Source organism: Micropterus salmoides, unplaced genomic scaffold, assembly GCF_014851395.1.
Source record: "Micropterus salmoides isolate LMB-PRFRI ecotype aquatic unplaced genomic scaffold, ASM1485139v1 Ms_hic_scaffold_20, whole genome shotgun sequence".
In the NCBI taxonomy this organism is placed as follows: Eukaryota; Metazoa; Chordata; class Actinopteri; order Centrarchiformes; family Centrarchidae; genus Micropterus; species Micropterus salmoides.
Window position 1 is genome coordinate 11,832,238 of NW_024041151.1, and position 27,559 is coordinate 11,859,796.

General features: G+C 37.7%; 4 protein-coding genes across 7 annotated transcripts in view; 2 read left to right on the top strand and 2 right to left on the bottom strand.

Annotated features, from left to right (window-relative positions):
* csgalnact1a (chondroitin sulfate N-acetylgalactosaminyltransferase 1a) overlaps positions 1-6,468 on the bottom strand; it is a 31,547-nt gene extending 25,079 nt beyond the window's left edge. Inside the window, exons 1-3 of one of the 2 annotated variants that reach the window (XM_038733879.1) lie at positions 6,366-6,468; positions 5,536-5,694; positions 5,367-5,392 (exon numbers count right to left, since the gene is read on the bottom strand). The gene's annotated coding sequence lies outside the window, so the exon portion shown is untranslated. The remainder of the gene's footprint in view (positions 1-5,366; positions 5,393-5,535; positions 5,695-6,365) is intronic. The other variant, XM_038733878.1, reaches the window with a different exon arrangement.
* A 2,911-nt stretch (positions 6,469-9,379) lies between these two features.
* Positions 9,380-12,671, bottom strand: nxnl2 (nucleoredoxin like 2). The gene is made up of 2 exons (XM_038734601.1): positions 12,370-12,671; positions 9,380-10,110 (listed from the first exon to the last, which is right to left on the bottom strand). Exons 1-2 carry the CDS (start codon positions 12,669-12,671, stop codon positions 9,942-9,944), a joined length of 471 nt encoding a protein of 156 aa, XP_038590529.1. The 3' UTR covers positions 9,380-9,941.
* A 2,331-nt stretch (positions 12,672-15,002) lies between these two features.
* On the top strand, positions 15,003-17,792 carry gng10 (guanine nucleotide binding protein (G protein), gamma 10). The gene is made up of 3 exons (XM_038733819.1): positions 15,003-15,207; positions 16,319-16,446; positions 16,551-17,792. Exons 1-2 carry the CDS (start codon positions 15,127-15,129, stop codon positions 16,442-16,444), a joined length of 207 nt encoding a protein of 68 aa, XP_038589747.1. The 5' UTR covers positions 15,003-15,126; the 3' UTR covers positions 16,445-16,446; positions 16,551-17,792.
* Positions 17,793-21,012: 3,220 nt separating this feature from the next.
* Positions 21,013-27,173, top strand: btc (betacellulin, epidermal growth factor family member). Of its 3 annotated transcripts, XM_038733817.1 has the most exons (6): positions 21,015-21,344; positions 22,134-22,241; positions 23,852-23,957; positions 24,424-24,570; positions 25,894-26,058; positions 26,149-27,173. In XM_038733817.1, exons 1-5 carry the CDS (start codon positions 21,305-21,307, stop codon positions 26,039-26,041), a joined length of 549 nt encoding a protein of 182 aa, XP_038589745.1. In that variant the 5' UTR covers positions 21,015-21,304; the 3' UTR covers positions 26,042-26,058; positions 26,149-27,173. The 3 variants fall into 3 exon arrangements, with proteins under 3 accessions (XP_038589746.1, XP_038589745.1, XP_038589744.1); XM_038733818.1 differs by having other exon boundaries at positions 21,013-21,344; positions 23,855-23,957; positions 25,894-27,173; XM_038733816.1 differs by having other exon boundaries at positions 21,017-21,344; positions 25,894-27,173.
* The last annotated feature ends 386 nt before the right edge of the window (positions 27,174-27,559 follow it).

Sequence of the window (27,559 nt, forward strand, 5' to 3'; positions counted from 1 at the left end):
CTGGTATTTAATATTTTCAATCTCAAACAGGCCAGGAATTACGTATCCACTAAGACCAAACAGTGTACACTCTATTCAAAGGCAGATGGATTTTGTAGATGCATTAGTTGAGTGAGAGAGAGTGGGTGAAATGGCAGGAAATAGACCACAAACCCACAGAGAAGATACTGTATATCTGCTTTGAAGGATCTTATGAGTGTGTTTGAATGTTTTAGCCCTTTAACTACATTTTACATTTTTGCTGACCATTTTCACATTCCAGTTCAAAAGGTTAATCAGTTTAAAGGGGTACTCGATTGATCTAGTGTTGCACTTACATAAAGCTGGGGGATGGTAATAAAGATGGTTGAAATCTGCACAGCCAAAGCTAAAGCAAGATTTGTAGTTGTCCATTAAAGGTTCAGTGCGTAAGTTTTAGTGGCATCTCGTGGTGAGGGTTGCGAATTGCAACCGGCGGCTCACGGTGCATTCACATGCTCCTCGGATGGTCCCACTTACAGAGTTGTAAAGTCATGCTTCCGACTTCAGTTTGTGTTCATGTGCTCTTAAGTCGGAATACGCACTCAACATGGACGCTACTACAAAGATGTGTTGGATTAGCATTATCACAACATACAGCATATAAACAACACGCAGACATCTAGTTCACTCTACATGAACATCAAACTGTTAACCATATTAGAAATTACATGTCTGCAAAATATGTACCCACAATGTGTGATTTTGCACAAATCAAAACTCTGTATACTTCTTTGTGTCCCATGTACACTTTATTTCTCTTTTTAAATTAAAGATTAATGGTTCTGATTATTCCAACACCACATAAATGCACCATCAGTTACCAAGTGCGCAGGAGAAGCTACGGTGGCCGACACACTCTGTCTCAAATTGAGGACTTGTGGTCCTCAATTTGTCCAAATTTTTCTTCTCTTCCTTTCTTACTTCTATTAAACCAGTCGACTACTACTACTACTACTAACATTACTTCTTCTTCTTCTTCTTCTTCTTCGTACGTATTCAACATAGTGACGAAACGCGCTGTACTGTAGAAACATGGCAGTGCAACATGGCGACCTCCATGTAAGGGGACCTGCAATGTATGTAGATAGAAATGGCTCAATCTAAGGTAATTTAAAAACAATGGTTGATTATGTTTTTATTACCTTCTTTATACACCACTGAAAACATAGTTATGTATAGGTATATTATATTGCGTTTCTGTCAATAGATCCTCCTAAATATTATACACTGAACCTTTAAGAGGGCAAAAAGCATAGTTACGGAGCCTACGTATGTAGTCAACGTAGCTACACTGTGGCTGATGTGAACCTTCTCAAAAATGTAACTACACATCGGGGCTATGGAGACTACAGAGATACCACACGGCAACTGCAAGAAGTTTCTGAAGCACGAAACAGTCTCATATTAGTAATGACCTGAATTAAAGCACGATACTGACAGATCATGTACTATACATCTGTCTGGTGCTGCAGTGGTGCTATGAATGTGAGAAATATTGAACTATAAATCAATTCTTACACAGTAGGTAATTATGTCAAAACTCTCGTTAACCCCTTGCATCAACTACTGTATAAATCCATCTTAAGTTATGTTAGTCTGACATTAGTCCCTGTAAGCGGTCGAGCTCCAAACACACTCAATCTTACATCAAACCCCTTGCTCTAAGGCTTTTTGTTTTAAACGTGTAGTCTTTAAATCCCAAGCTGTGATAACCCCTGATGACATCATCACAGACTTAACAAAGCTGCTGAAACATTATACAGCTGTTTCCACAGGCTGACAAGCACTTAATGATGAGTAAGCTGGTCTTGTAAAACTAAAGGAGTTCTCCTGTAATAGTTGACTGGTTTGAACATTACCTCAGCGTAACTTTGACAAAAATTTATGCAGACTTTATGTTAACTAAAGAAAGTTTGGAAAAGCTGCTAAGAGATGTTCACATTGTACAGTAATTCCTGGAAACCAATAGATGCCTAAAACATAGTACATTAAATTTTCTTAATTGCAGTGGTTGGCAAAATGATTAGTTAATATGTAAAGTGAACTTCATTGGGCTAAAACATGCAAAACAGCTGTTATGGCAACTCTGCCTTCTTTTTAACCTCTGTTAAACAGCACCCACTCCTCCCATACACACCCACTCTCTCTAAGTGGCCTCCGTGATCATTACAAATAACCTGAGAAACCACAGGACCGTGCATGTTTAAACGCTGCTCGACGCTGTCTGCGTCTCTCGATCCTGTCTTCCTACAGCCTCTAGTGGGCTGTGTATTTGCTACAGGTCAAGGATGTTAATGAGTTTACGTGTATGTTGGCCTCGGTGAATGTTATGGGATTCTTCTTCTCCGACAGCTCTGTCAGAACCTGCCCTCCAGCTCGCTCAATATAAAAATGAGAAATGTCCTCTAGGGAAGAAAACGAGAGGGAGAGGAAGAGGAGAGATTAATTAAGATAAATTTAAAAATGAGTGAAAAAAAGGAGGCTGGTGAGAGAGTCAGCTATACCCACAGATTACTAGAGGGAACTATTAAGCAGCGAAGATCTGATATGTGGTGTGAGGAGAAACTGAAGAGCAAAGAGAAGTCAGGAAAAGATGGAGCGAGAAGTAGAGAAAGGTTTCTTTGATGTCTCTTGTCCCCTCAGGTGATCCTCCCTCCCATTCATTAGGGGCCGGTTTCTCCGGAACCTTCCTGTCAATGTGCCATCTGGAAGGCCCTTAAAAAACCACCACATTACAATCCTCTACTTCACAACAAGCAGGCCGTGTTAGCATTCATCACCCCCCCCCACCACCACCACCACCACCACCACCCCCCCACACCTCTAGCTTTCTCTCTGTTGGTTCCCAAATTGTCTGGTATCTTCACACACTTGGGTTAGATTGCATCAGATGAAACTTTAATGGGCCCCATGGGGAAAATGGGTCATTGCAGCAGTAGAGAAAGTAGACAGACGGACGGAAAAATCCATCCATCCATCCATTATCTATAACTGCTTATCCTTTGCAGGGTCACGGGGGGCTGAAGTTGATCCCATCTAACAGGCAGGGTCCAAAAATGTTATGTTCTGGTAAAGAAAAGTCTGTTACTATATTTTTTAAACTCTCAAATGTCAATATTGTTATTGCCCTCATATATGCAGTACTGGCTGGGCTGTACATGCGATACGTCAGACTTCAAGCTTATTATCACATATATATTTGCGTATATGTTAATGGCCATTAAATAACAAGTGCATAGCGATGCATAACCAAATTAAAAAGGATCCTTATCAAAATGTTTGTTTATGTTATGTGTTTATCAGCAGATATATACTATATTAACAATCTTTCTTAAATGGGGATAATGTGGCTTTAAATCTCCAGTATGTGTCTGGCCCTTATCGGGAATATGGAGAAGTGCTTTGCTAGCATTTAAAGACAGAATCTGTCTGCCATCACAAAAAAATTACTGTGATTTCTATCCAAAATGAACAGCTGGGAACACAAACATTGATTTTAGTGGTTGTATGAGTCAAAAAAAGTGATTGATCCCTTCCACAAACCAATGACACAATAACAGCCAACACCCAATTATACAATGTGCCATATACTGTAAGTCTGTGTAGGGAGGGGAGGTTACTGGGTGCTTCCTCAGTCCGCAAAACACAATAAAAAAGTATACACAGTATAATTCTGATAGGGCATAGCTCATCTCTGTGTAATTATGGTGCAATATAATAAATCTTAGTTTGTATAATAACACAGTCCCTCTGACACATGATTCACAGTTGCTGATGGTGAACATTGTGAATAGCTGATAATAGAGATGGCAAGTGAGCAAAGAAATTGAGTTTGACACAAAATAAATAAACCCAGTGTGCCCACAAATCTGTTTGTCTCAGCCATTCTCAGCCTGCAACGCACCATCATAACCGTCATAAGTGCACATCATGCACTTTGCAATTCTGGTCACTTTTGCAACTGAAAGTATCCTACGGAAACGTTTGGCAAATGAGTTGTGAAAGATGTTAACAAATGCCAGAAGTTCAGTCAGGGCCAGAGCTTCTTACTTCTGTCTTCTCCCCGGACAGTAAACCACCACACAGACATTACTAACAGGCTGAACTGTAACATTTCTCAACTGGAGCCTCTTCCGTAAAGGTGTACAGCTTGTGGTTTGGCTTTTAGCAGTTAAAACAAGTCTTTTTTACAGCAATTATCATGACTGCACCAGCTCCAGTCTCTGCTAAGGACCATTCATTCTAGTTTACGTGAGTGAAACTGACAGTAAGCCCTAGAGGCAATATACCTTTCAGTGCCATACATAAGCTCTCCATTTAATTTAATAGATTTTTATAAACCAGCATTATCTAAATGAGCATGGGCAACTGTAATATCGTCAGGGGTAATTTGTCAATATGCTGCAGGGATGTTACTGTGTGAATGTCCTGAGAGATTCTGTTATCTGATCTGTGAAACATGAGAATACATGCGGTCTGCACAGCAACACAAAGTACTAACACACACACACACAATAGGTATGCACTAAACACACATGTAGGACACACGCATTTTGAGCTTTATCTTCCAGGCACAGGAAGCACATATATGTCGAAATGTATCACATCAATTTCTTTAGTTAATCACTCATACATAGGCTTTAAGGCATATACAGTAATTTACCCTTTGTGTGTACACTACACTCAAGGTCTTTCTCTTCTCTGCTTGCTAAACAACCTCAAATTCCACATAATCTCCAGTTTCATTCTTCCAATATGAGAAAAGCAACTCTGCCAGCTTGCAAACCAAATATTTCAGGGGTGCTAGGTGCCTGTTAGTGAGTGCACTAAGCAGGATTAGAGACATTTTCCTGATAAAACCTCCAGCTCGCTCACAATGCTGTGTACTGTATGCATGTGTGGATGTGGGTGAGATGCAGAAGAACACTGTGGAAAAGAAGCCTGCACTTTCACTGAGTGCCTGTAATTTCATTATCCGGGTCTACCCACTACAAATTAGTGTGGGCGTTTTTATTTTATTTTATTTTTTATTTATTTTATTCCATAATGAGATTTTGCTTTCAGGTGACCTGAAAACATGACTCACAGATGTATGACTTGGCTGGTCTTTTATAATATTTTCCAAAAATGTTTTTTATTTATATTAAATATGTCAGAAAGGTTTGTATACACTCAATGGATGAATATGAAATGAATTAAGCACAGTTCTCAGTGAAAACAAACAAGCACTTCAACACAGAAAAGGAAGTTATACACATATTTAGACACATTTTTGCCAGTGTCTGCTTTCATAGTGAAAGTAAAGTCCATTGTGGGAGAATATATATAATACTTTATTTACTTACAACTGATAGCTGTTTTTTCATTTATCCTATAAATAGAGCAAACTTACAGTTACCACTGAGCAGGTTGAGAATCACCACATGCGCACTGTTGAGATTTTGTGATTATGATTTCTACATTATCAGCAGGCTACTCACAGTGTTAACGTGCCCTCTCACCCGGCCAGCTTACCTCTTGTTCCTGCAGTCGTTGCTTTAGTCCATCCTGAGTGGAGGTTTTGTTTTGTCCCAAAGCTGCGGTCCTGTCCCGCAGCCCTCCATCGGTCTACAGCCGACACTTGCGGAGAGCAGGAGCGGGTGTGAGCGTTTGTACCGCCGAGTAGCGTGAAACCTGCCAGAGAGTCACAATAGCACCGGAACATGAGGAGTGCTGCCTTCAAAATAAATACAATAACGTTGTACCTGATAAAAGTCTGAAACGCCAAATGAAGCACACTGCTCTATCCTGGTTAATTCACACATATATTAAGAGGTTTAACGTTAAATAGATAAACTGTTATTTGATAACGTTAGCTAATGTTAGGCTCTAACGTTACCTGTTTCATGATGCTGGATTTAGATGTCTCTATATGTTTTTATACATTTTAGCTGGTTTAAATAACTTGTGTGTGAAGTTTAGTATGACCCAGAGTTAACCATGAAATGTTTTAGCTTTCTTGCTGAGTGGTTAAACGTTAATGTTAGCTTGACTGTTACTTATAAAGTGGGGCGAAACAACTCTGAAGCTCACTAATTATGCTAACACATTAGTCTAGATCCAGGGTTTGTTTAATCCATAGACCAACAGAAAACTGATTTAACAGGTGTAAAACAATTTTTCAGTTTTAACAGTGGTTATGAATATTTCTTGTTGTCACCATGGAGCTAACAGGCAACTTGCGGGCTCCATGAAGTTACTGAAAGCTACTGAATCCAGTTACCTCTAGTTCCAGGCTAGCTGTTTCTCACTGCTTCCAGTCTTTATGCTAAGCTAAGCTAACTGGTGGCTAGCTGTAGCTTTACCTTTTCAAGTCAGGAGAGCAGGTATCTTCTTATCTAACTCTCAGAAAGTTAACGAATGAACCTTACTTAATTGCCTGAACTGCTGATTATATATATTAAGCTAAATTAGTCTACAGTAGGATACTGGAGTTGCAATAAAGACTTCTTTGACCCTCCAATACCTGCCGAAAGCCTCACCCAGAAAGCACAACATTATCGTCTTCATTGCTGTAATTTAATTTATGTAGGTTATGTAAATTACTTCGATTCACTAAAACTTATTTTTTGACACTAAACTATTATAATTGCAAATGTAAATGTAATGTAATTGAAAAAAAATTAATTAATTTCATTTAGCCCATCCTAAAAAAAGTGAAAGGGAAATTAGGTAAAGTTAGCCTATTATTTGTTATTTGCATACATAAACATATAATTATTTTTGACTTTCATTGAGTAATCTACCCTAAAATCATGAAGGACAGTGTCCTCATATTCTGTGTGTTTAATGTTCTTTGAGTGTGATATCCTCACTGGTAACAATTTGACCACAGAAAGGTCGAACTGTGCCCTGTTAGACCTCCTAAACATCCAAAAATAGAAATCCAAAAAGACTTATTTGGGAGCAGTAGTGTTACATAAGTCAACACTAACCACAGATACAGAACACATGATCATTCGTGTGTATAGAGACCCCAAACAGAAAGAAATGTGTCTTTTATTGTATTGGACTTATTTAATGTCATAAATTCAAAATTATGTTTATAATAAACTATGAAAAATCATAAAGAGACCTCCAAACATTTGGGTCAATGCTCCCCATAGACAAATGATACAGCCAAAGCATGTGTTAATCCATCCTAAAAATTTCAGCGCAGTTCACTGTGATCTGACCTTATTCACAGTTAATCTTGTGATGAACTTGGAAACTTTAGATAAAACTCCTCATCAATTTATCAGCAAATACGCGTCTTATTTTGAAGGTTTGGAGGGGAAGATGTGTTGATTACCGTAGTGTGTTTGACACTAGCGCTCTCTCCGTGCAGGGTCCGCCGGTCCACCCAGCTCTCTGCCTCCCTCCTTCTCTGCTCTCACATAAAGACAGCCTTGTTAGTTGATTCAAGACGTCGTTACAGCAGCAGGAAACACTCCTGCCTTTCATTTCCAGAGCCAACAAGAAGTCCGACTGACTCCAATAAATGTGAAGTCGACATAAAGATCTTAATGTAAACTGAAGGAAGAAGGAACTGAAAGAAGGCCCTAAATACAGAAATAAATAAACAAATTCATGTGGATTTTAGTTGTAGGCTTAATTGTGTGGTGACCTATATTTGAGACCTATGTGTCAGTTTTGCTTAAGTAAAAATTGAATTTCACTACTTTATCTTTATTACCATTACACACTGGTGGAAGGAGTAGTCAGCTCAGATATTTAAAATAGCAATACCACAGTGTAGAAGTACCAAAAGTACCACTTTAGAATATATTATTGGATTATGATTAGGCCTATTGAAACACAAATGTATAGGCTACATCACTTTAATGTTGCAGCTGGTAAAGGTGGATTTCATTTTACTGACATAAATTATTTAGCCTGCTGTTTTTGTGAATTTCCCCAAGGGGATCAACAAAGTCTTATTTTAACCTATATCATAATGTATATGTTTTGATTATATTTGAATTATATATAAAGTAATTAGTATCTAAAGTTACCAAATAAGAGTCCATCCATCCATCCATCGTCAACCGCTTATCCTGCATACAGGGTTGCGGAGGCTGGAGCCAATCCCAGCTTACACACCCTGGACAGGTTGGCAGTCAAATAAGTGGAGTAAAAAGTATATTTTTAGGAGAAGTATGAAGTAGCATAACATGGAAATACTTAAATATAGTATCTCAAAATTGTACTTTAGTAAATGTACTTACTTTCCAACACTGTGTTTACAGAACACAAAACTGTATCTACGCTCTCCAACTGTTCTATTAATGACTTATAACTGATCTATAAGCCATTTGTAAATGACTCATTTACTTTTAATAAAGTTAGAGTAACTTACTCACACCTTAACTCTTACTTCTGAAACGATTAATGAGCCACATTCATGTTTTTGGTCTATAGAGCCAGAACAGGTCATTTTGACCTTTGACCTCACGTCATGACACACACTCACACCCACCAGGTTAAAGTAATTTCCATTTAGACCTATAACAAGATAGACAGACTGTCAGATGAGGGAAAAATGCATACATGGATAGATGAGGCTGCAACTGCTGGCTTCAAACTCTCCCATACGACCAGATGATAGACCACAAGACCTGAGCGATCCCCTCCAAACACTTTAACAAAATATAATTTGTGTCAAAGCTCAAACACCTTTAGTCCTCTATATTGATCATACCTGTCAGCAAGTGAGTGAGTGAGGTAAACTGTCCTACTTCTAGATAAAACTGACATTATTTAAACACCATATTCTCATATATGACAAAATAGTGACCCCACATGGTTGGCTGTGAAACTGCAACCTTCCACAAAAGTGCACCAAAGGAATGATTTTAGATCAATGCAGTTCAGTTTTTCCTGGATGTCATAATACATCAAGTGTCATTTTATCATATTTTTACATTTTATTTTGTTTATTTTCTATTATATTTTTTTATTTTATTCCTGAATGAAGCCTCCAGTTACATGTTATATATATTATATATTACGTGTTCTTTGAAGACTCGTTGCATTTAATATTACAAAGCAGACAGACCTGGAAAGACTGGCCTGTGCAGACTCATCATAATGTCATCATGCCTGGTGGATGTTTTATGTACAAAGTGTTAACAGCAGTGTCAGCATGCACAAGGGGAAAAAGGCAATTAAGACCACGGATGTGAATGTGCCAGCACAATGCCCTGTGGGCTTTCTGCATCTTAACAAGGCAACAGGGGCTCACTTTGTTCATAAAACATGGGACTCACACAGAGGCTCTTTGACACTTAAACAGAAATGTGAGATAAAACAGACAATGACAATAAATCTCAGAAAATAATCAGAGAATATTTATATATTTTTAAATAATAACGGTCTTAACAACTCATAAAAAATAAAATACAAAAATATACAAGCAGCTCAAAGTAGAACTACAAGTCAAACCTTAAATATACAAAAGCAAGCTCTCTGGAGAGAGGATATCCACTTAATATAGGCAAGGTTTAGCTGTTTAGTGCACTAGCTTATAAAGAACATCAACGAACATATTTTTCAATAAATTGAGAAACTACAGCAGAGCATTTCTCACCTGTGAACCACAATGGACACGCCTGAGTTTTGTTAAATGCATAGGATGTTTGGTCAAAGTCAGCAACTAAAGCAATGTTTCCCAACTTTTTTGAGACGTGACCCCTTATAACAAATCAACATCTACTTGTACAAAAAAAGCATGACTTGTGAGCAATTCAACCAAAGTAAGGTTTTTCCTTCTCAGATTGTTTAATATGAAGGAGGCCCCAGGCTGGAGACCACTGAACTAAAGTCAAAATATTTTACTTTGGTTTTGTTCACCTCTCTAAAAGATGAGTTGACATGGTTCCTCATCGTTGTTGTTTTTTTTTTTAACCCTTAAAGTTCTGAAAGATCTCTGCAGCGTCCAACCAGGACCGGAAGCAAGACAGGCCTCGGTCTCTGATCTGTTTCCTGCCCTTGTCTGTGATCACGTCGCCGTTCTCCTTCACAATCACTAGTTTGGGCACTGCAGTGATGTTGTAGCGCTGCTTCAGCTCGCTGAGGGAGAAAAGAGATGCAGATTTATTACAAAAAGACACCTGTAAAAACTGCTTCTTTGTTTCTTCTACTTCACGAAAAAACATCATACGGCAGTGGTGGAACATACATTACATTTACTCACATACAGAACTTATGTTTCAGATCTGAGATACTTGTAATTTAACATTTCCATTTATAGGACTTCTGTACTTTAAGAGTGTATATATATATGCATAGTAAGTGCATTTTATTGTATCAGTATGTGTACTCTGTGCAATGGCAATGATGTAGAATCTAATCTAATGTAATATTTTATACACAGTGGTGGAATGTAATAAGCATATTTACTCAGGTACAGTCCAAAAGTACAAATCTAAGATACTTCCTCCATTTCATACGATTTTTAAATGTCTACTTCTCAGAGAGAAATACTTTTCACTCCACTACATTTGACAGCTATAGCTACAGGATTCATTACAGACTCTTATTTTATCAGCTTTGAGAAAATATATACTGATTAGGGAATTTTTAGAAGAAATATTTTTATTTTGAATAATTCTACCTATAATTCGTTTATACAATGTCTGCAATTAGAGAAATATGCTCATTATAATTTACAGGAGCCCAGTGCGTGTTTTATCAGACCATCAGTCCGAAACCCAAAGATATCTGTTTACTGTGTGACAAATATGGCATATTCTCACCATTCAGAGGTTGGGGTCTGAAAAAAATACCTGAAATGATTAAGAGAAAAATCTAAATAGTTAAAAATTAACTTGTCAATCGACAAATCTACTAATCAACTAATCGTATCAGCTCTCATACTTTACTTTCATATTTCCATTTAATGCACCTTCTGTACTTCACTACACTTCAGAAGGAAACATTGTACTTTTTACTCCACTACATTTATTTTACACCTGTAAGTACAAGACACCTTACAGATTTTCATTTCATAGGATTAGTTTAAATATTATAGATTTTATATTGTTATTGATTTACTACACAGCACTAAACATTATTTAAAAGGATTTTTTATAATTAGCTTCTCCTTGAACAGCTATAATATTAAAATATTACATACACAAAAAAGTAAAGCTGAAATAATCAGCGGATCAACTGATTATTTGATCGATCGATCGATCCAAATATTTCTGGTTCCAGCATCTCAAGTGTTCATTTTTGCTGGTTTCTTACTCTTACACAAGCGTAGAATGAATATTTTGGGGGTCTGAACTGTTGATCAGACAAAATGAAACATCTGAAAATGTCACCATGCCTCTGGAAACTGGGATGAATATATGTCACCATTTTCTAACATTTTATAAACTATGAGATTGATTTATCCAGAATGTAATCAGCAGATTAATCAATAATAAATATAACTGTTAGTTGCAGCCATAGCATTGTTACTGGTTTAATGATGAAGCAGTATATCCTAAAAATGTATTATATTATTGTATTACCTTCCTTTTGACCAGATACAACATGAAGACATAAAATGCTGCTTACACATTAGTGCATGATTAATTATAATCAAATATTATATAATACACAACAACATAACACTGACAGGGGCCATTTTTTGCTTCACAATGGAGTACTTCTGATACTTTAAAAACATTTACCTGTTCTTCAACCTGAATGCAGGACTTTTATTGTGGTATTGCTACTTTTACTTAAAATCTGAGGCCACCACTGATGTTTCACCTGAACATTTGTATCTAAGAGGACAAGCATAAAGCTACTATACATCCACAGGTACAGATCTGATTTTGATTTTATTCTATAATAAACAACATAAACATAACACACATGTCCCCTTGTTTTAAAAACAAAAAATAAATAACATGGGGAAAAAACAATCCAACATGGGTCCTAAACAATGAGTGACAAACCTATTTGAAATAAAATTAAATAAACCATAATCTTAAAATTGAACAGATCAATCTTAAAGCCACCCTCTCAGCTGTGGGAGGCAGATTGTCTGCTCTGTATATAAACCTAATCCCTGAGAGGGTGACCCTCATAAGCATTTTACATAAGATGGAGCACAGGCTAATGGGTTGTACAGACAATAGTGTTAAATCCTAATAAGATAAGACAAATAAAGCACAGCCAAGTGCAGCTAATTGTGTTTTTGAGACATTGAATAGAGTTTAAAATGTTGGTGTAGAATATTTAAATGAAGGTGAAGCCGCTAAAAGGCACTTTCATACACATTAAAAGTCAAATAACCAAACCTCTATTGACTTTTCATTAGATTTTAAGACTTACTGTTTGTAATCATCCGTCCAGGGCAGAGCCAGCCAGTCTCCGTGCATATCATGATAATATGCAACCATATCATCTGTCGACTTGTCAGAGGAGACAAAAACTATTTCAAACTGAGCAGGAGGCTCGCTTTCTTCAACCAGTTCCGTGTAGAAATCACACAGGATGGGTGTAAAGTCTCGACAAGGCGGACACCATCCTGCAGAAAAGTAGATCCCTACCACTTTATTTCTCAACGCCTCTTCAGGTTCGACGAAATCCCCGTCTTTATTCAGGAGTGTCCGCCCGGTAAACACCTCTACCATGTCTGCAAAAGTCTCCTGCACACACTTCAAACTAAAGAGTCAGGGAAATTTGACAGCTCTGTGTCGCTTTAGCTCATATTTCCCGAGTTTCAACACCTGAACGTCGGTCAGAAGAAGTGCCGGTTGTCTAAAAGAGCTTCTCCTGCTTTCCTGTATTGTTTACCTTTCTGCAAAAGCTACTTACAGCCAATCCTGTTAATCACTTGCGGACCAATGAGGAAACAAGAAGACTGTGTTGTAATTCATTAGCCATGTGGGGTTTCAGGGGGGAAAGCTGCATTCAAACGCTGTTCGTATGCTAGTAATTTCCAGTTCAACTGCTGCACGACGTCTCACGGCACTTTCAGGCAACCCGGGCGAGCGCATGCGCAGAGCTGCATTACGTGCTGCTGGTGTGTGGGGTTTTTTTTTTCGACATTAAAAGTACAAACAAACAAGGCTCATTTTCATGTCTTATTCATCACAAATCATCTTAATTATGATTAATTAACTATAATTATATAACTTTTCTTATATAGTTATTGGAGCACTCTCACAGAACTGCCGCCATTATCATCCATAAAATGAGTAACAGCAACAATTCCTTTGGATCCTTATTGCTCTACAATGTACACAAATTTTCTACTAAGCGATATGTGTCTGTTATATTATGTATATATACAGTATATGAACTTAAAATAGAGAATGTTTTGTTGGTGGAAAGCAGAAAGTTTAACTGGTAAGAACTATAATAAAAATCACAAGGTATAGTAATATGTCTATTCCACCCATTAAAAAAAAAAATCACATGGGGGTCAATAAATGAGGGTCTGTCTGTCCACAATATTTTAGCCATTTCAACACAATACACCATTAATGATGTCAACATCAGTCACATTTTTTGTTTTGTTCTGTAGTTTCTCTGGAGAAAATCTGGCTGCAGACATTCGCAGGCGTCAAATGTGGAAGTGGTAGATTTTGTTAGTTTGCCTTTCCCATCACATCTGGTTTATTTGTAATCTGTTTTGAAACAATAAAAGTAACGTTTTTTATTTTTTTTATTTTAAAGACTCTAAAAATCTGGATCTTGATTTTGTAGCAATGAGGTTCAGACTATACAAACTTTGAATATCCTGAACCTTATTGCTAACTAAGCTTGTTTAATGTTAACTTGTAAGACATGAATTGTGATTTGGCATGTTATGAATTAAATATTCAACTTTGTCCAATTTGTAATGTTTCAATAACCAAGATCATACACTGTGTTACTTAAACAATTTGTAGATCTGGTAAGCTTAATTGCTTGAAATTCACAACCTACTGTAAAAAATATTGTTTTCCAGACTGAAGGTCAACATACACTGCATGACTAAAAGTATGTGGATACCTGCATTTTTGTACAAAAACTCCTAATTCAGAGGGAAACAAACTGTAGAGAGGGCTATAATTTAATTTTATTAATCAAGTCCTCCTTTTTGCTACAACTTTTCTCCTCCTCTTCGCCCTTGACATCTTCCACATTTCCCGTGTCCTCCCATTTGTAGTAGCATGTATGAAGTAAAACAAGAGACAGAAGGTGAGAAAGACAAGGGAGGAGAGTGAATTTGTCCTCATCATCCTTTTTTGTCCTTCTTTTTCATTCCTCTGCATTGCTGTTGCCCTCTTTCCTCCTGCCATCGTTCATCTTCACCTCCTCCCATTCAATTTACTCCTCCTCCTTTACCTCCCCCTTGTCCTCCTTCTTTTTATTCTCCCCATCCTCCAGCTCAATGTCTGCCTTCATTCTTCTTCCTCTTGTTCTTTATTCGGTCTCTACTTTTCTCCATTTCCACCTCCTTTGTCGCTCCCTACTTTCGCTTCCTCTTCCTTCCTTCCTCCTCTTGTCTACTTCCACTTCTACTGTTCTTCTCACTTGTCCTCTATCTCCGTTCTCCCCCTTTTCCATAATGTCTTCCAACCTCTTCCAAGTTCCACATCCCATATATTATTTGTTTCTCTCTGTGTATATACCTTTCCCATCTCTCAAAGTAATTTTCTGTATCTGTGGTGTAGCTTAAAGTCTGAGTGAGGTATGATGTATTTCTCACTTTTTGCACCAAAACAAACAGAAATCAGCATTGCTAAGCAATTACAGAAAAGATTACTACAAATCCATGCAAAATAATATGTCTTAATACTTTTGGCATGTTGGAGTCTGAGTAGGATGGTGTAATATATCTAAATCCAGTTTAACTTCACATTTAGAATACAGAACTAAAACAACTTTAAAGTGTGTCCACCAAGTACAGTTGTAGGTTAGTGTGCTTCTCTCCGTGTTGCTTTAGTGGAGAGTACTGAGGTCATTTGGAAAGAAACCCGGCCGCTCTTTCTTCCTGAGCATTTGCTGCCCATTAGTGGACTCAACTGCTGTGTTAAAAGACTGAAGGGACTTTTTTTTTTACAAGGAATTACTCTCTCCAAAACTATTTCTACCAACATGACCTCAAATTCCAATTTATCCAACATGCGACGGCTGGTGGAACAACTGAAGCTCGAGGCCAGCGTGGAGAGAATCAAGGTAAAGAAAAGAACAGAAGACAGAAAAAGATTGTCTCTTTAAAGGACGTGAGAGTTTAGGTACTTGATTTGTAATATTTATGAAATATGTACAATGAAAAAGCACCCGCCTCTAAGATTCAACATGCCACTGTATAATGCTTTGCTTTTATTTTATATAATATATTCATCAGCCACCTTCTTGTCTTGTTACACCATGGTCATTCAATACTGCTTCATAAAGTATCATAAAACACAGTCATGTTGTGAATTTTGAGGATGATGGGAAAATGTGTTCTCTTCCCAGACAACTTGTCTGATGTGACGATGTATTATAATATATACACATATACATACATATATATATATATTAGCTTTTTATCTTCTTTTAGGGCTGCCTTTTACATGACTTTGTTTCATTGTTGTTTTAAAGGCTAATTTTCAACTGGCCAACAGTTGAAAATTAGTCCTTTGGCTTATTTACAGTGATGTTGATACATAATCCCTGTGAATAAAAGAAACAACTTTCCAATAAGTCACATTTTAAAAATGGTTTATAAGCATGCAATGGTGGAAAATCCTCTACAAACATAAAACTTGCTTTGTCGTCTTTGCTCTTTAGTTCATTAGTAAGACCCCTCCTTGTTAGTAAGTCATTAATAAGGGTCACATGTTTCTCCATTTCTAATAACATCCTGTCTGCAGTTATAAATGTTAATAAGTAATTAATAAAGGGTCTTGTGCGTCTCAATTTCTAATATCAGCAAAAATATGTCATCTGCATGAACAAATGTTAATAAATCATTAACAAATGGTTCCTACAGTAACCCATCAAGTCTGCTGTGGTAAATGTTAATAAGTTCTTTATAAAGGGATTTGTACCAGATGCATCCTCCCTTTTCTAGAAGGTGAGTGGTCAAACAGTTCATTGGAGGGGTCTCCCAAATAAATTAAATAGTTAGCTGAGTATTGTCCACAACCCAAAAGTTATTCTTAATAATGGATTATGTATAAAGCAAAGCTTCATGAACAATTAATAAAACCATTGATCAATGCTTTAAAACTATTACATAAATAGTTATTATTGTAAAGGTCACTAATATGAATAAATATGTGTGTGTTTGTGTTCCCAGGTGTCCCAGGCGGCTGCAGAGCTCCAGCAGTACTGTCTGCAGAATGCAGGCAAAGACGCCCTGCTCGTCGGCGTCCCCACAGGCAGCAACCCCTTTAGAGAACCACGCTCCTGTGCTGTAGTGTGAAGGTCAGAATCCACATTTACAGCCTTTTACTTTGAAAGTGACACCTATTCTTATTATTATAGCGGAATGTTAATTCAGAAATAAATACATGTTGCACTTTTTGCAGAGGAAGTAGAAGAAGTGGACACAACTGTGGCATCTCACAGGAGCGAGGAATTCCATTTTGTTTTTAACCTTTTTTTGTGAAAATTAGTTTTTACATACATATATATATTTCAAATAAATGTCATGTTTTACTACATTACTGTTTAGCCATATCATGTTTATTTTTTGAAAATACTTTACATACACCTCCTACATCTTCATCTACTTTAATAACTTTTGAAATCTGTGTGAGTAGGATCTCTGTTATATACAGTGACCATTGGCAGAGTCATAAAGTGATCATCTATACAAAGCGGATGTTTATAGCCGGACTCTAAATTACGCCTTGGAATCTTGTGGCGTCAAAGCTTCCTGATGTTCAGTCTAAGTTAGGAGCACAGCCAGAGAGAGGAAACTGGGTCTTCCTGTTCAAAACTGCAAAGACACTCAACAGAGACTTACACTTCCCCCCGCCTTCAAGCTTTTAAAAGTTTTGGAACTTATTTACAAGCTCAAGGCTATGCTAGAAATAAAACATGAATCACCATAGTGTGGGATATTATGAATCATGTTGTCCATTTAATCTAAGTGTGTTCAGTTAAGTCCATGTTTGTTTTTCTTTTAAGCTTTATTTATTTCTATATATTCTGTATTAAATGGAAGTTATATATTTAAAACTGTACACAATCGCCCCAAGAAACCCACTAGATCAGCCTAAAAGAGGTCCAGTCATGAGCCAGCTCTCTACTTTGTCACTTCCTTTTCCTCAGTACTCTGTTCTTGGACGAGTCTCAATAGTTTGCTCATTTTGAAGCCTCCTTTCCTAACAACCTTTGTTCATATACCACACTGGGAGCATCAGATGTTCCTCCTTTTTGACCCTACCTGCATGAGAATGAGCAGTAAGAGAGTGAGATGCAGAAAGTTAACATTATCTGTATGTGGAAATGAGAAACTCTCTCAGAGACAGAAACCAGAGAGCAATGTGAAGCTGATTCACATCAATTTTCACACCCAAATAACTTGCAAAATGCATGAGGTCTGACAGAAGAGGGCTTTCCATACTATTTATATTTAGTTACTGTGGCTGCAGTATATTCTGTTCTGGAGCTCAACTTGCTTTAAATAAGTGACCAGAGTGACAAACTTCAATTTTTAACATCAATAGATCCCTTTCAGTGATGGAAAACTGTTTTTCACCAACGATAAAAAATATACAATGTATCTGAAATGTTAATAGTAAAACAATAAAAAATGTACTTAAGCTGTGTTTTGTATGTATCTATAATGTACTAACCTTTTATATATTTCTAGTATATTTCTACATGTGCTTAATAATATATATATATATATATATATAAAATTTTATTTTAATTTATTTTGTTAATTATTAGTGTAATGTGTAACTTTACACAAAGTATCATGTAGTATTAGCATATATTTCTGAAGATAGTAAAACCTTTACTTACAATAATAGACATAGTATATTTACCATAAGTGTACTGTTTTAAGTATTCCACTTTAATTAGTGTTCATATAGGCCTTTATGTTACATTACAGGGAGGTTTTGAATTCAAATGTAAAACTCCTTTTCAATGGAAAGGCTTTAAAAATTATTATAGTATTAGCCAGACTGTTGCAGATAAGAATGAATAAATTGCAAATATTGTCACTGCAATCAAAATAAAGTCCTGCATTCAAAATTTCAAAGTTCAGATACACAAATTTCACATGTTTGGAATTTATGCTTTTTTTGTTAAACGTCAACACATTTCACACGTCACAATATGAGTTCAATCAACGTCCTGCCCTCATTTTAAGAACTAACATGCAGAGCACTTTAACAACAGCTGAAAATCTTGTGACGTAAAAGTGTACACATGGGTGTATCAGCACACCCTCACATCATTGCTGGGTGCAGCAACAGGTGCAACTTCTGACCACACCCATCAGAGACGCTGGCCGTGGTCAGTGGTAAGACTTGTGATAGGTTTTTGAGACACCCTCCTCCTGCTTTCCCATCACTGTCAGGAGTTTCAGATTGCCCTGCAGGAGATGAGGTGATGCCAACATCCATCATCAACATTTTGCTATGCTGTCGCTCTATAAAAGTGCACAGGTAGTGCATGTCAACCCATTCAAAATCGCTTCCCCTGGACCAGCAGAGGAAAATAAAGCTATCTGTGTGGTAAGTACTGGGCAGCTCACAGGGGTAGATGCAGTACATACATATCTAGATAGATTTCATTTTGGTTCCTGTCTTTGCAGTTTTCTCTTTTGCTATTGCATCCATGTGCAAATTAAACAAATCCGTGCACAGCTTTTTTTGGCATGGCATACAAACACTCTTTCTCTTTTTTCATGTTCTTTCCTGTCTCACATAAGTGGCCTGTTTCTCATAAGCAGATTAAATCACAGGAAAGGCATGAGAGAGGTTGGTTTAATTATAAACCTGACCATAACTGTTGTGTTGTCTCAGTACATGTTATCGGGCTGGACATACGCAGGTTCGGAAAAAATCAATGGTGAAAGCAGAAACCAAGAGTACAATATATATATATATATATATATATATATATATATATATATATATATATATATATATATATATATATATAATATAAATGTAAACAATATGCATTTAATTATTGAGGGAATGTGTCAACATATGCCATCTGCTGGTCAGAACAGAAATATTAGGCAGTGGTAGAAGAAGTAGTCAAAGTGATCTTTTCTAAATAATATTAATTTAGAAAACATTGTTCATGTGAATGTTATACTATTACATATTTTATCTTATAGTAAGATCTTTATCACTGATGCATTACATTTTGCGGTAGTAGCTCGCTGAAGTGGAGCATATTTTAATTTCTTAAGCTGTTAGGTGGTTAAATCTGTGACAATGCTTTATCTTTTATAAGATTATAATTTGTTAATTTGGAAAGGAATTTGGTACTGCAGCTGTCCGATAAATGTAGTGGAGTAAAAAGTACAACAATTCCCTCTGAAATGTAGTTGTGGTAGAAAGTTTTAATTTTAGGTACAAATGCAGGATATTCTGCATTGCCATGGTTATCTGACGCTGGCCTTTTACCTTCTCTGCCAGGAATGTGAGGAGGTTTGCTGTCTAGTCGGAAAGATTATCATCAGACCTTGGGATGTCTCATTTCCTTGATATGCTGGATGTAAGCTAGATTCTGTTGTTTTGTTAAGAAGAGTTTAGAGAAAAGCCTCTTTGTGACCTTGATATCTTGGTTTTAACTACACTGTTGGAAAGATTGTTTGTTCAGCAAACTACATGCCATCACCGTTGTGTGGGGTCTGTTTCCAGGTATCTAGACAACTGAGACTCTCCAGAGGGTGTTGGTTCATTCATCAAAATGTAGACTGACCTGAAAGTACAATTTTTACTGATCAATAGTGAAGTATAAAATGGAAATACTTAAGTAAAGTACAGGTATTAGTTGTAGCTATTTGAACTTTTCCCATTCAATTTTTTTGATTGTTGATTCATACTCTGTAGGAGTCGGCACCATTAAGAAGTGCAGATGTTGCTGCAGTGTATTTCATTTAGATTAATTCTTTTTTGTCCTCAGTGGAGGAAATTTGTTTTCACAATCTGTACAAAGAACACCTTCACCATGAATTCTGCACACAAACAACACATAGTGTACATATTACATTACATTTATTCATTTAGCTGACGCTTTTTTCCAAAGCCTAGAGCAGCTGTCTGTATCTACGGCCAGATTGGAGAAGGGTGAAGCATGAGTAGAGAGGGCTGCTGGGATTTTGTACTTGCTCTACGAGCACTGGCAGTATTAATGAGGGCTGGCAGGTTGGGAGACCTATTATTTTGGAGGAGGTGTTAGTGATTTTAAGAAGCTTATTCCTATTGGTGAGAGAGAGCATGGTGAAGCAGCAGGTAGCACAGTACAAGAGGATGGGTTCAATGATACTAAGGTACAGGAGAAGCAGTTGGTGTGGTTTGACTGAAAGAGTCCTGAGTTTACGTATGACAAAAAGTCTTTGTGGACAGCGTCTGTGGATGTCTTTGATGTGGTGATCAAAACTCAGTTTATTGTCCACAGAGATGCCAAGGTACATGAAGCTGAACAATTTCTACTGGCTGGCTGTTTATGGAGATGGGGCAGTGAGGGGTGGATTGGCTGGTTTTGTCAGTCTTCCTACATTGATCTACTTTCTGTTGGCCCAGGGAACCTGCAAAACAAGTACTATGTTGGCATGTTCCTCCAATGCAATGAAAAATACACATTTTGTAATATCAGTGACATGCTGTTTAACAAGCTGCTGTCCTTGTCAATGAACATTCCACCTGTCACTTCATTCTTAAGAAAAGGAAACCCAGCTATAAAGGAGCAGTTGTTGTTTGATGCGGAAATAACCTGAGTATTTCAATGGAGTCGTATTTTCCTTTAAAGGTGTGGGCGGGGAGCAGAGAGCAGAGTTGGATTTCAGTGCCACCCCCCTGTTTTCTAACCTCACTCAACTGTGGTGCAGTTCAGTTGGAGTCCATGGAGGCACTTTGAGCTGTGTGTGTGTGTCTCTGCTTTGGTCATAACCTCAAGCTTTCCTGGATGACTATGAATCTTGCTGCCATCAATGAAGGACCACAATACAACACACAGTTGGGGAACTTGCACCCTTGTTTCAAAAGCCATTGACCTCCGAGAAAGGATCGATTCAGTTTCACTCCCATTTGTCAATGACGCTGAACTTTCATGTGTCGGATGAGCTCTTTTATCAAGTGAGGAGATGGCCAAGGCATACAGACTCTATCTAGGAATAGCAACAGGTAAGATTTATCGTTATTTTATACCTTTCAGTGTTCACCTTCCCTACTTATTGGTTGCAAACAGAAGGCTTGCTTTAGGATAAGCTTTTGGCAACTTCAGACAAACACATTTACATTCCTGTTGTCAACTATATCATGTTACAAATGCCACTGGATGAATAAATTCCATATTGTTTTGACTGAAGGCACACATCCATGTGCCTTGCAGCCAAAGCAGGTTTGAAGACAGTGCTCTCCCTACTGAGCTATATTTGTACAGCAGATTCAATGTTGGTTAATTATTGAATGAGGAGTTCATAAATCAGCAATAGATCCACTGTAATTACTAATCATTGTCAAAACAGGCTTCCCTAATATGGAATGAAAATATGCCATTTGGCAACTCATTGTAAAACCCTCATTCAGTAGGACTATTTGTTTAGGTTTTCACAGACTGTGGTCAAATTTAAGTAATTAAAACTGATCTTAAGAGTGACCAGGGTAGTTTTTAGTTTAGAGCAGTGTGTGTGTGTGTGTGTGTGTGTGTGTCTGAGCAACAGAAGTGGGCGTGACCGAGAGAAAATGCCACTTTCTCCAACCCTATAAGGCTGGCTGGCATCATGACTCAGCAGCTATCGCCAGTAACTTGTGATCCTGTGTTTTTGACCCTCCTGTCGTCTCTAACGTAGATAATACACTGTAGGTGGAATGTGCAAATCTGCTTCAAATGTTTGCATATTGTGCACGTGCATAGTTTGTTGTGAGTGTGTACGTGTTTGATTGTCTTTTTGTTTGTGTTTCTGGCTGCAGCTCTGGCCTTATGCAAATACTCCCTGGCAGAATGGAACGCCACCGACGAGTCTGCCAATCGGACTGTGTCCCACTGTCATCGCCATGGCAACAGAGACAATTGCACAGGTACAGTAGATCATGCACAAGAGGCGAGGGCGGCTCCCTTTGCGCGTGTCATAAATGGTTGCTTTGAGTTTTTAATTGAAGAATGGGCAAAGCACAGATGTGGTTGTAAACATGCAAACACTCCTACTTTCACAGGATTTGTGTGTTTAGGCCTATTTTGACTGCTATTCACCATTACACTAAGGCAAACATGTTTCTGATTTTGTTTCCAAAAAATATCTTTTTCTTTGTTTGACAGCATCAGAGGCGAAAACAACAATATGTCTGCTTTCTGACAATTCACTTTTTAAAATCTAAATGTTTAGACACATGATTCTTTGATTTCTTGCAGAGAGCAACTTTTTAAGATTGATACCACTCTCTAAGCTAAATCTGAAGGTGCTACAACCAGCAAGACTGGACACAGCGGTAAACATCACTCAACAATATAGAAAGATATAACACATTAATTAGTTGGCGTAGGTGATGTTTTTATTCCTTTCCAAGCTAGTTGTTTCCAGAGTTACGCTAAGCTAAACTAGGCAACTTCTGGCTTTAACTTCAAAAATAGCAACTATAGGAGTGACATCAATGTTCTCGTCTAAGCTAACTCTCTTCATGAAAGCCAATAAACGTGTTTTCCAACATATTAATCTTTGAATGTTGTAACTGGATATTTTTCTTTTCTACAATGAGGTCATGGCAGCAAGCTGGACCTCATGTTTCAGCTAACAACTGAGGCGCTCTCACTGATGTCACCTGAATGGCAGTATTCTTTTACAAGCTCATTTTCAAAGACGCTCTCGTGGGAATGGGTTGTAAAGATAGTGGCAACCTGTTGTATAAAAAGCACTATGTGGAATTGGAAGTTAAGCATTATGGCTTCCTAGCAGCTGTGTTAGGGTGTGTAATGGTGTGTAATAGTGTGTAATAGTGTGTGTGTGTGTGTGTATGTGTGTGTGTGCAAAGCTGGGAATTGTGTTGTAACTATATCCCACCGTTGCATGTGTTTCATTTAGTATGAAGTAAGTAGTAAGAATGCTATTAATTGAGACACGTGGTTAATGAGACCATGATGACGCTAAGCTTTTCCTGGCAATGATTAATAAGGACTCCTCTCTGGATCGTATTGCAAACAGTCTATTTATATATCAGGTCATGCTAGAAGGTGAGCACGTAAGTCAAAGAAGTAAGCTGGCAGAACCTGACAGCTACAGAAATAGTATTTTGGGAAATAAGCGTTATCACTTTCTTGATTTTAAAGTTATTTGAGAAGATTCATGCAACAGGAGAAAACTGTGTTATGACATGTTATCACTCTTAGTGAGGTTAAGAGGTGCTTGTTGTTGGATTTTGTTACCTTCAGACAGACCCTACGCAAGCTGTTTCCCTGTTTCAATTCTTAATGCTAAATTAAGCTAAGCTAAGCTAACCAGCCAACAACAGCACAGTGGTATCAATCTTCTCATCTATCTCTCAGCAAGGAGAGTTGAATGTTTCCCAAAATATCTAACAATATAAGAAGCACCTACCTTTCGCTGTTTATTAGTATACTGTGAACTTTCACCGAAATGTTTTTGAACACCTTCATTCTGAAACAAATGTAAAATACTGTCATTTCTTTTCTCCAGCAGACACACTGAATGGTCACTTCTCAAAATGTCCAGAGGAACTAACAAACTACTGCATCCACGGGGACTGTCGTTACATTAAAGAGCAGAAGGCACCGTCTTGTAGGTGAGCGGCGTAGAGATAATAATCATGATTGAGAAAATTGAGATAAGAAAGACAGCTGTAGCTGTAAAAAGGACGGGAAGGAGAAATGCAAAGTTAGGAGCTTGACAGCAAAGGCAGAGGAAAACATAACAGATGAAACTGGCAGTTTAGCTGTTTGTGTCTGTTACTGTATGAGTTTTTTTGAGTATGGGGTTATTGGTGACATTTCTGCACTGGCAAAGTGATGTGTTTTATGCCAACTAGCAATGAATGATTTGCCAGAGCTGAAGGGGGGGAGCAACAGCAGCAACTATGGCAAAGCCTATATGTCATAGGCACGATTGACAATTGCTATTCCATTGCAAGGCTGACAATTACTCTCACTCTCAGAAAGGGGAGACTAAAGTTCTGCAGGTTTAGTCCAAACATATGTAGGGAAGCAGACAAGGCGATGTCATGAGTCATTTTTTTTCTTTCTTTCTCTAAGGTGTCTGCATGGTTACATTGGTGCCAGGTGTGAATATGTGGACCTGGACTCGCAGATAGGAGAGAAACGACAAATCATAATCGCCTGTATCATCACTGGGCTCATCTTCCTCATTCTTCTTATTGTTTTCATCTGCATTTGTTCACAGTAAGCCCTTGTGCTCAAATGACACAAAAAACTATTGATGTATAAAATGTACTCAAAGGAATAGTTAGACATTTTGGGAACTACACTTAGTAAAACCAGTTGTTCAATTATCACATTCCATTTGAAATGAACAGGACAGCGCTTGGAAATATGCTTATTTGCTGTCTAAGTAAAATTTTGATGAGAAGATAGATACCACTCTTAAGAATCCAAAAGTAAAAAACAGTTTTCCCAACAGCTTAATATTTGTCTTTCACTTCTGATGTGTAATTGGATGTTTTTTGCCAAAGTGCACCAAAGAATTCATCGTTAACTTCTTCTTCCTTGAAAGTTTTTATGAACACAGGCTTCGGCTTTTCATTAAAACACCAGATCTTTTCAAACACAGTCAATCTTTTGTACTCATTATACAACCCCGGGAGAGTTTCATGTCCATCCATGCTGTGGAGGTGCTCCAACTAGTGATGTGCAATGCCACTTTATTCCTATACAGTCCAATACCAAGTAATACCCAGGCTGGTTTTGCCGATACCGATACCAATACCAATACTTTTTATATATTTTATTTCTAGTTTTATGTGACCTCCTCCTCCTCCCGTTTCTGTATTTATGAGGGAAATGAAGAGCAGGCTGTAGGCTTACCAATTCCAAATAATAGCTGCATAATGACAAGACATCAAACTACTGCCATATTCTTTAATTATAATAAAAATAACGCTTAATAACATCATATTATTATTATATTATTTTGACTTAATCTCAGAAGTTTAGCGAAGTTTGCGGTGTTGCCAAAGTATTTCACTGTCTTTGCACACATATCACACGCAGCGTCATTATTACCTTCACAGCTAAAATACAGCCAGACGTGACTGCTTTTACAGTCAGCCATAGTCAGTATTCAATCGCAGGAAATGTAAAGGGCTGCAGTGGCTCAACTAAAAGAAGCTCCTTTAAGCTAAGGTCATTTTTATAGTATATTTTTTGTATGCATGAAACAAACGAGGTATGACATGCTAATTAGTGAGTGTTAGAGGAGCTGGTAGGTGTATTTTCTTACCTTTGGAAAGAGTAAGGCTAACTGTTTTCCCCTGTTTCAAGCTTAGCTTAGCTATATCTATATGTATATATATATTTATATGTATATAAACAGTTCCTGTTTATTTAAACAGGAAATGTCTCATTGAGACACAGTCTCTTTTACAAGGGAGTCCTGTAAGAAGGCTGTTCATTTAAAAACTAAGGTGATTATAGAACTGCTTTTGCTGTTACTGCTGCATGAAATGCAATCCTGTGTGTATAACATGTTTTTGTATTCTTTGTCAGTCGCAGGTGCAGATCGTGTTGGCAGAGGAGAAGACGGAGGGAAGAACCAAGGAACGGGACAGAGAAGCTCAGTATGATGGACACCAGTGCAACACACACACCCTTAAAAGCAGACTCAACAGAGCAACCACATACCAATGCTGTATGAGGAGCGTGTGTGTGTGTGTGAGTACGTGTGCAACCACAAGTCTGGGAATTGTATAAACATGAGGGATTTTGTCCTTTGTGTGACAGCTGCTGCCTTTTGTCTCACAGCGACGGCAGCATGCTATAGGAGGTCCCTCTATGCTGGACATGACTGAGGCCTGTTCAAAGGAAGGATATATCTGGGTAAAAGCAGTGTTAGATCACAAAGGAGCACAGGAGTATGCACCTTCCTTTTAAAGTGCAGCCTTGTCTGAAACTTGGAGGAAGCTTCATAACAAAGAAGATGCTGTCCTGGATTTATGGTAAACACAAAGTTTGGAGATGAGCGTTCAGCTGGTTCTGTGTTGGCAAAAGCACGTTTTTTTCCAAATGGCATGGAGCCACATCTACTTGTAACCTTTCACTTAGCACTATTGCCTGCACAGCGCAAAATAAATTGCTGCTATGCTGGAAAAAGCTGTGACTACAGCTGGCGGCCAGTAATGACAGTTAATCAGTTGGCTGGTCTGCGTGGGAGGCACTTAGACACTGAAAAATGACTGGAAAAGGACTGTGTGAAGACACTACACTCCGTGTTCTCTTTGGGGAACTCTTGTCACGTAAAATAAATCATTAAATGTGTAGAAATATGCAATATTACGAGTACCAGCAGCTACAGAATGCTGTTTCAGTATGCTGTACCGTTGTGTCATACTGTTTCTGATTTGTTTACTGCTTTTTTTCCCCCACATAATCACCAGTTATCATTTATTCCTCTATCCATGGCATACAGGATATTGTTACTCATTAATATTAGCAATCTAAGAAGACTCTTTTGTATACTAAAGGTTGCATTTCTGGACTCCCGGGTTGGAGGAGGACAAGGAGAACTTGTGCTGGAGGCTTTTTTGAACTGTATATTTGGAGCCGAGCAGCCTCCGAGGAACAGCCGAGCCTGTGTGTGGAGGCTCCTCTGTATGAAAGTGCTCCACTGTATGAGACAGTTTCTAAACTGTCAGGCTTTCACCGGGTTTTTAAATGTGTATCTGCATGTGTATTAACTCTGCATCTCAATGTAGAATGAAGAGCGTTTGGAGAACTTAAGTCAGTGAACACTGTTTATATGTCACCTATCAATAAATGTCTACTGTTTATGTGTGCTGTCTATTTAAATTATTTTACCAAAAATTCAACACAAACCATCAAAACTAAACTCTATTGCAATGAAACCCACACTATTTAGTGTAAGAAAAGTTACTCAACATGCCCTCACTCTGCAGACTGTTTTGATCTCATCACAGACCACAAAGCTCAAGTTCAAGACTGACTTGCACTCCCTCGCACTCTCCAGACAGTTCCATGAACTAGTGAAACCATTTTTTACAGATCATCTATTTCAATGTTAAACTTGTAACCAAGTACATGTTGTATGTATAATATTATTACACACACACTGAGTTTAAGTAATGATTGCGCTCCCTTTCAGGTGATTGTACTTTGGTTAAAGTTTTATTCTGTTGTTGTGCTGCTATGGTGCCGT

Coding starts and splice junctions, on each gene's coding strand:
- nxnl2 (XM_038734601.1), bottom strand. CDS start 12,671: ATGGTAGAGGTGTTTACCGGGCGGACACTCCTGAATAAAGACGGGGAT. Junction 10,111..12,369: donor TGGACGGATGATTACAAACA/GTAAGTCTTAAA, acceptor TTTCTCCCTCAG/CGAGCTGAAGCAGCGCTACA.
- gng10 (XM_038733819.1), top strand. CDS start 15,127: ATGACCTCAAATTCCAATTTATCCAACATGCGACGGCTGGTGGAACAA. Junction 15,208..16,318: donor CCAGCGTGGAGAGAATCAAG/GTAAAGAAAAGA, acceptor TTGTGTTCCCAG/GTGTCCCAGGCGGCTGCAGA.
- btc (XM_038733817.1), top strand. CDS start 21,305: ATGGCCAAGGCATACAGACTCTATCTAGGAATAGCAACAG. Junction 21,345..22,133: donor CTATCTAGGAATAGCAACAG/GTAAGATTTATC, acceptor TTCTGGCTGCAG/CTCTGGCCTTATGCAAATAC. Junction 22,242..23,851: donor CAACAGAGACAATTGCACAG/GTACAGTAGATC, acceptor TCTTTTCTCCAG/CAGACACACTGAATGGTCAC.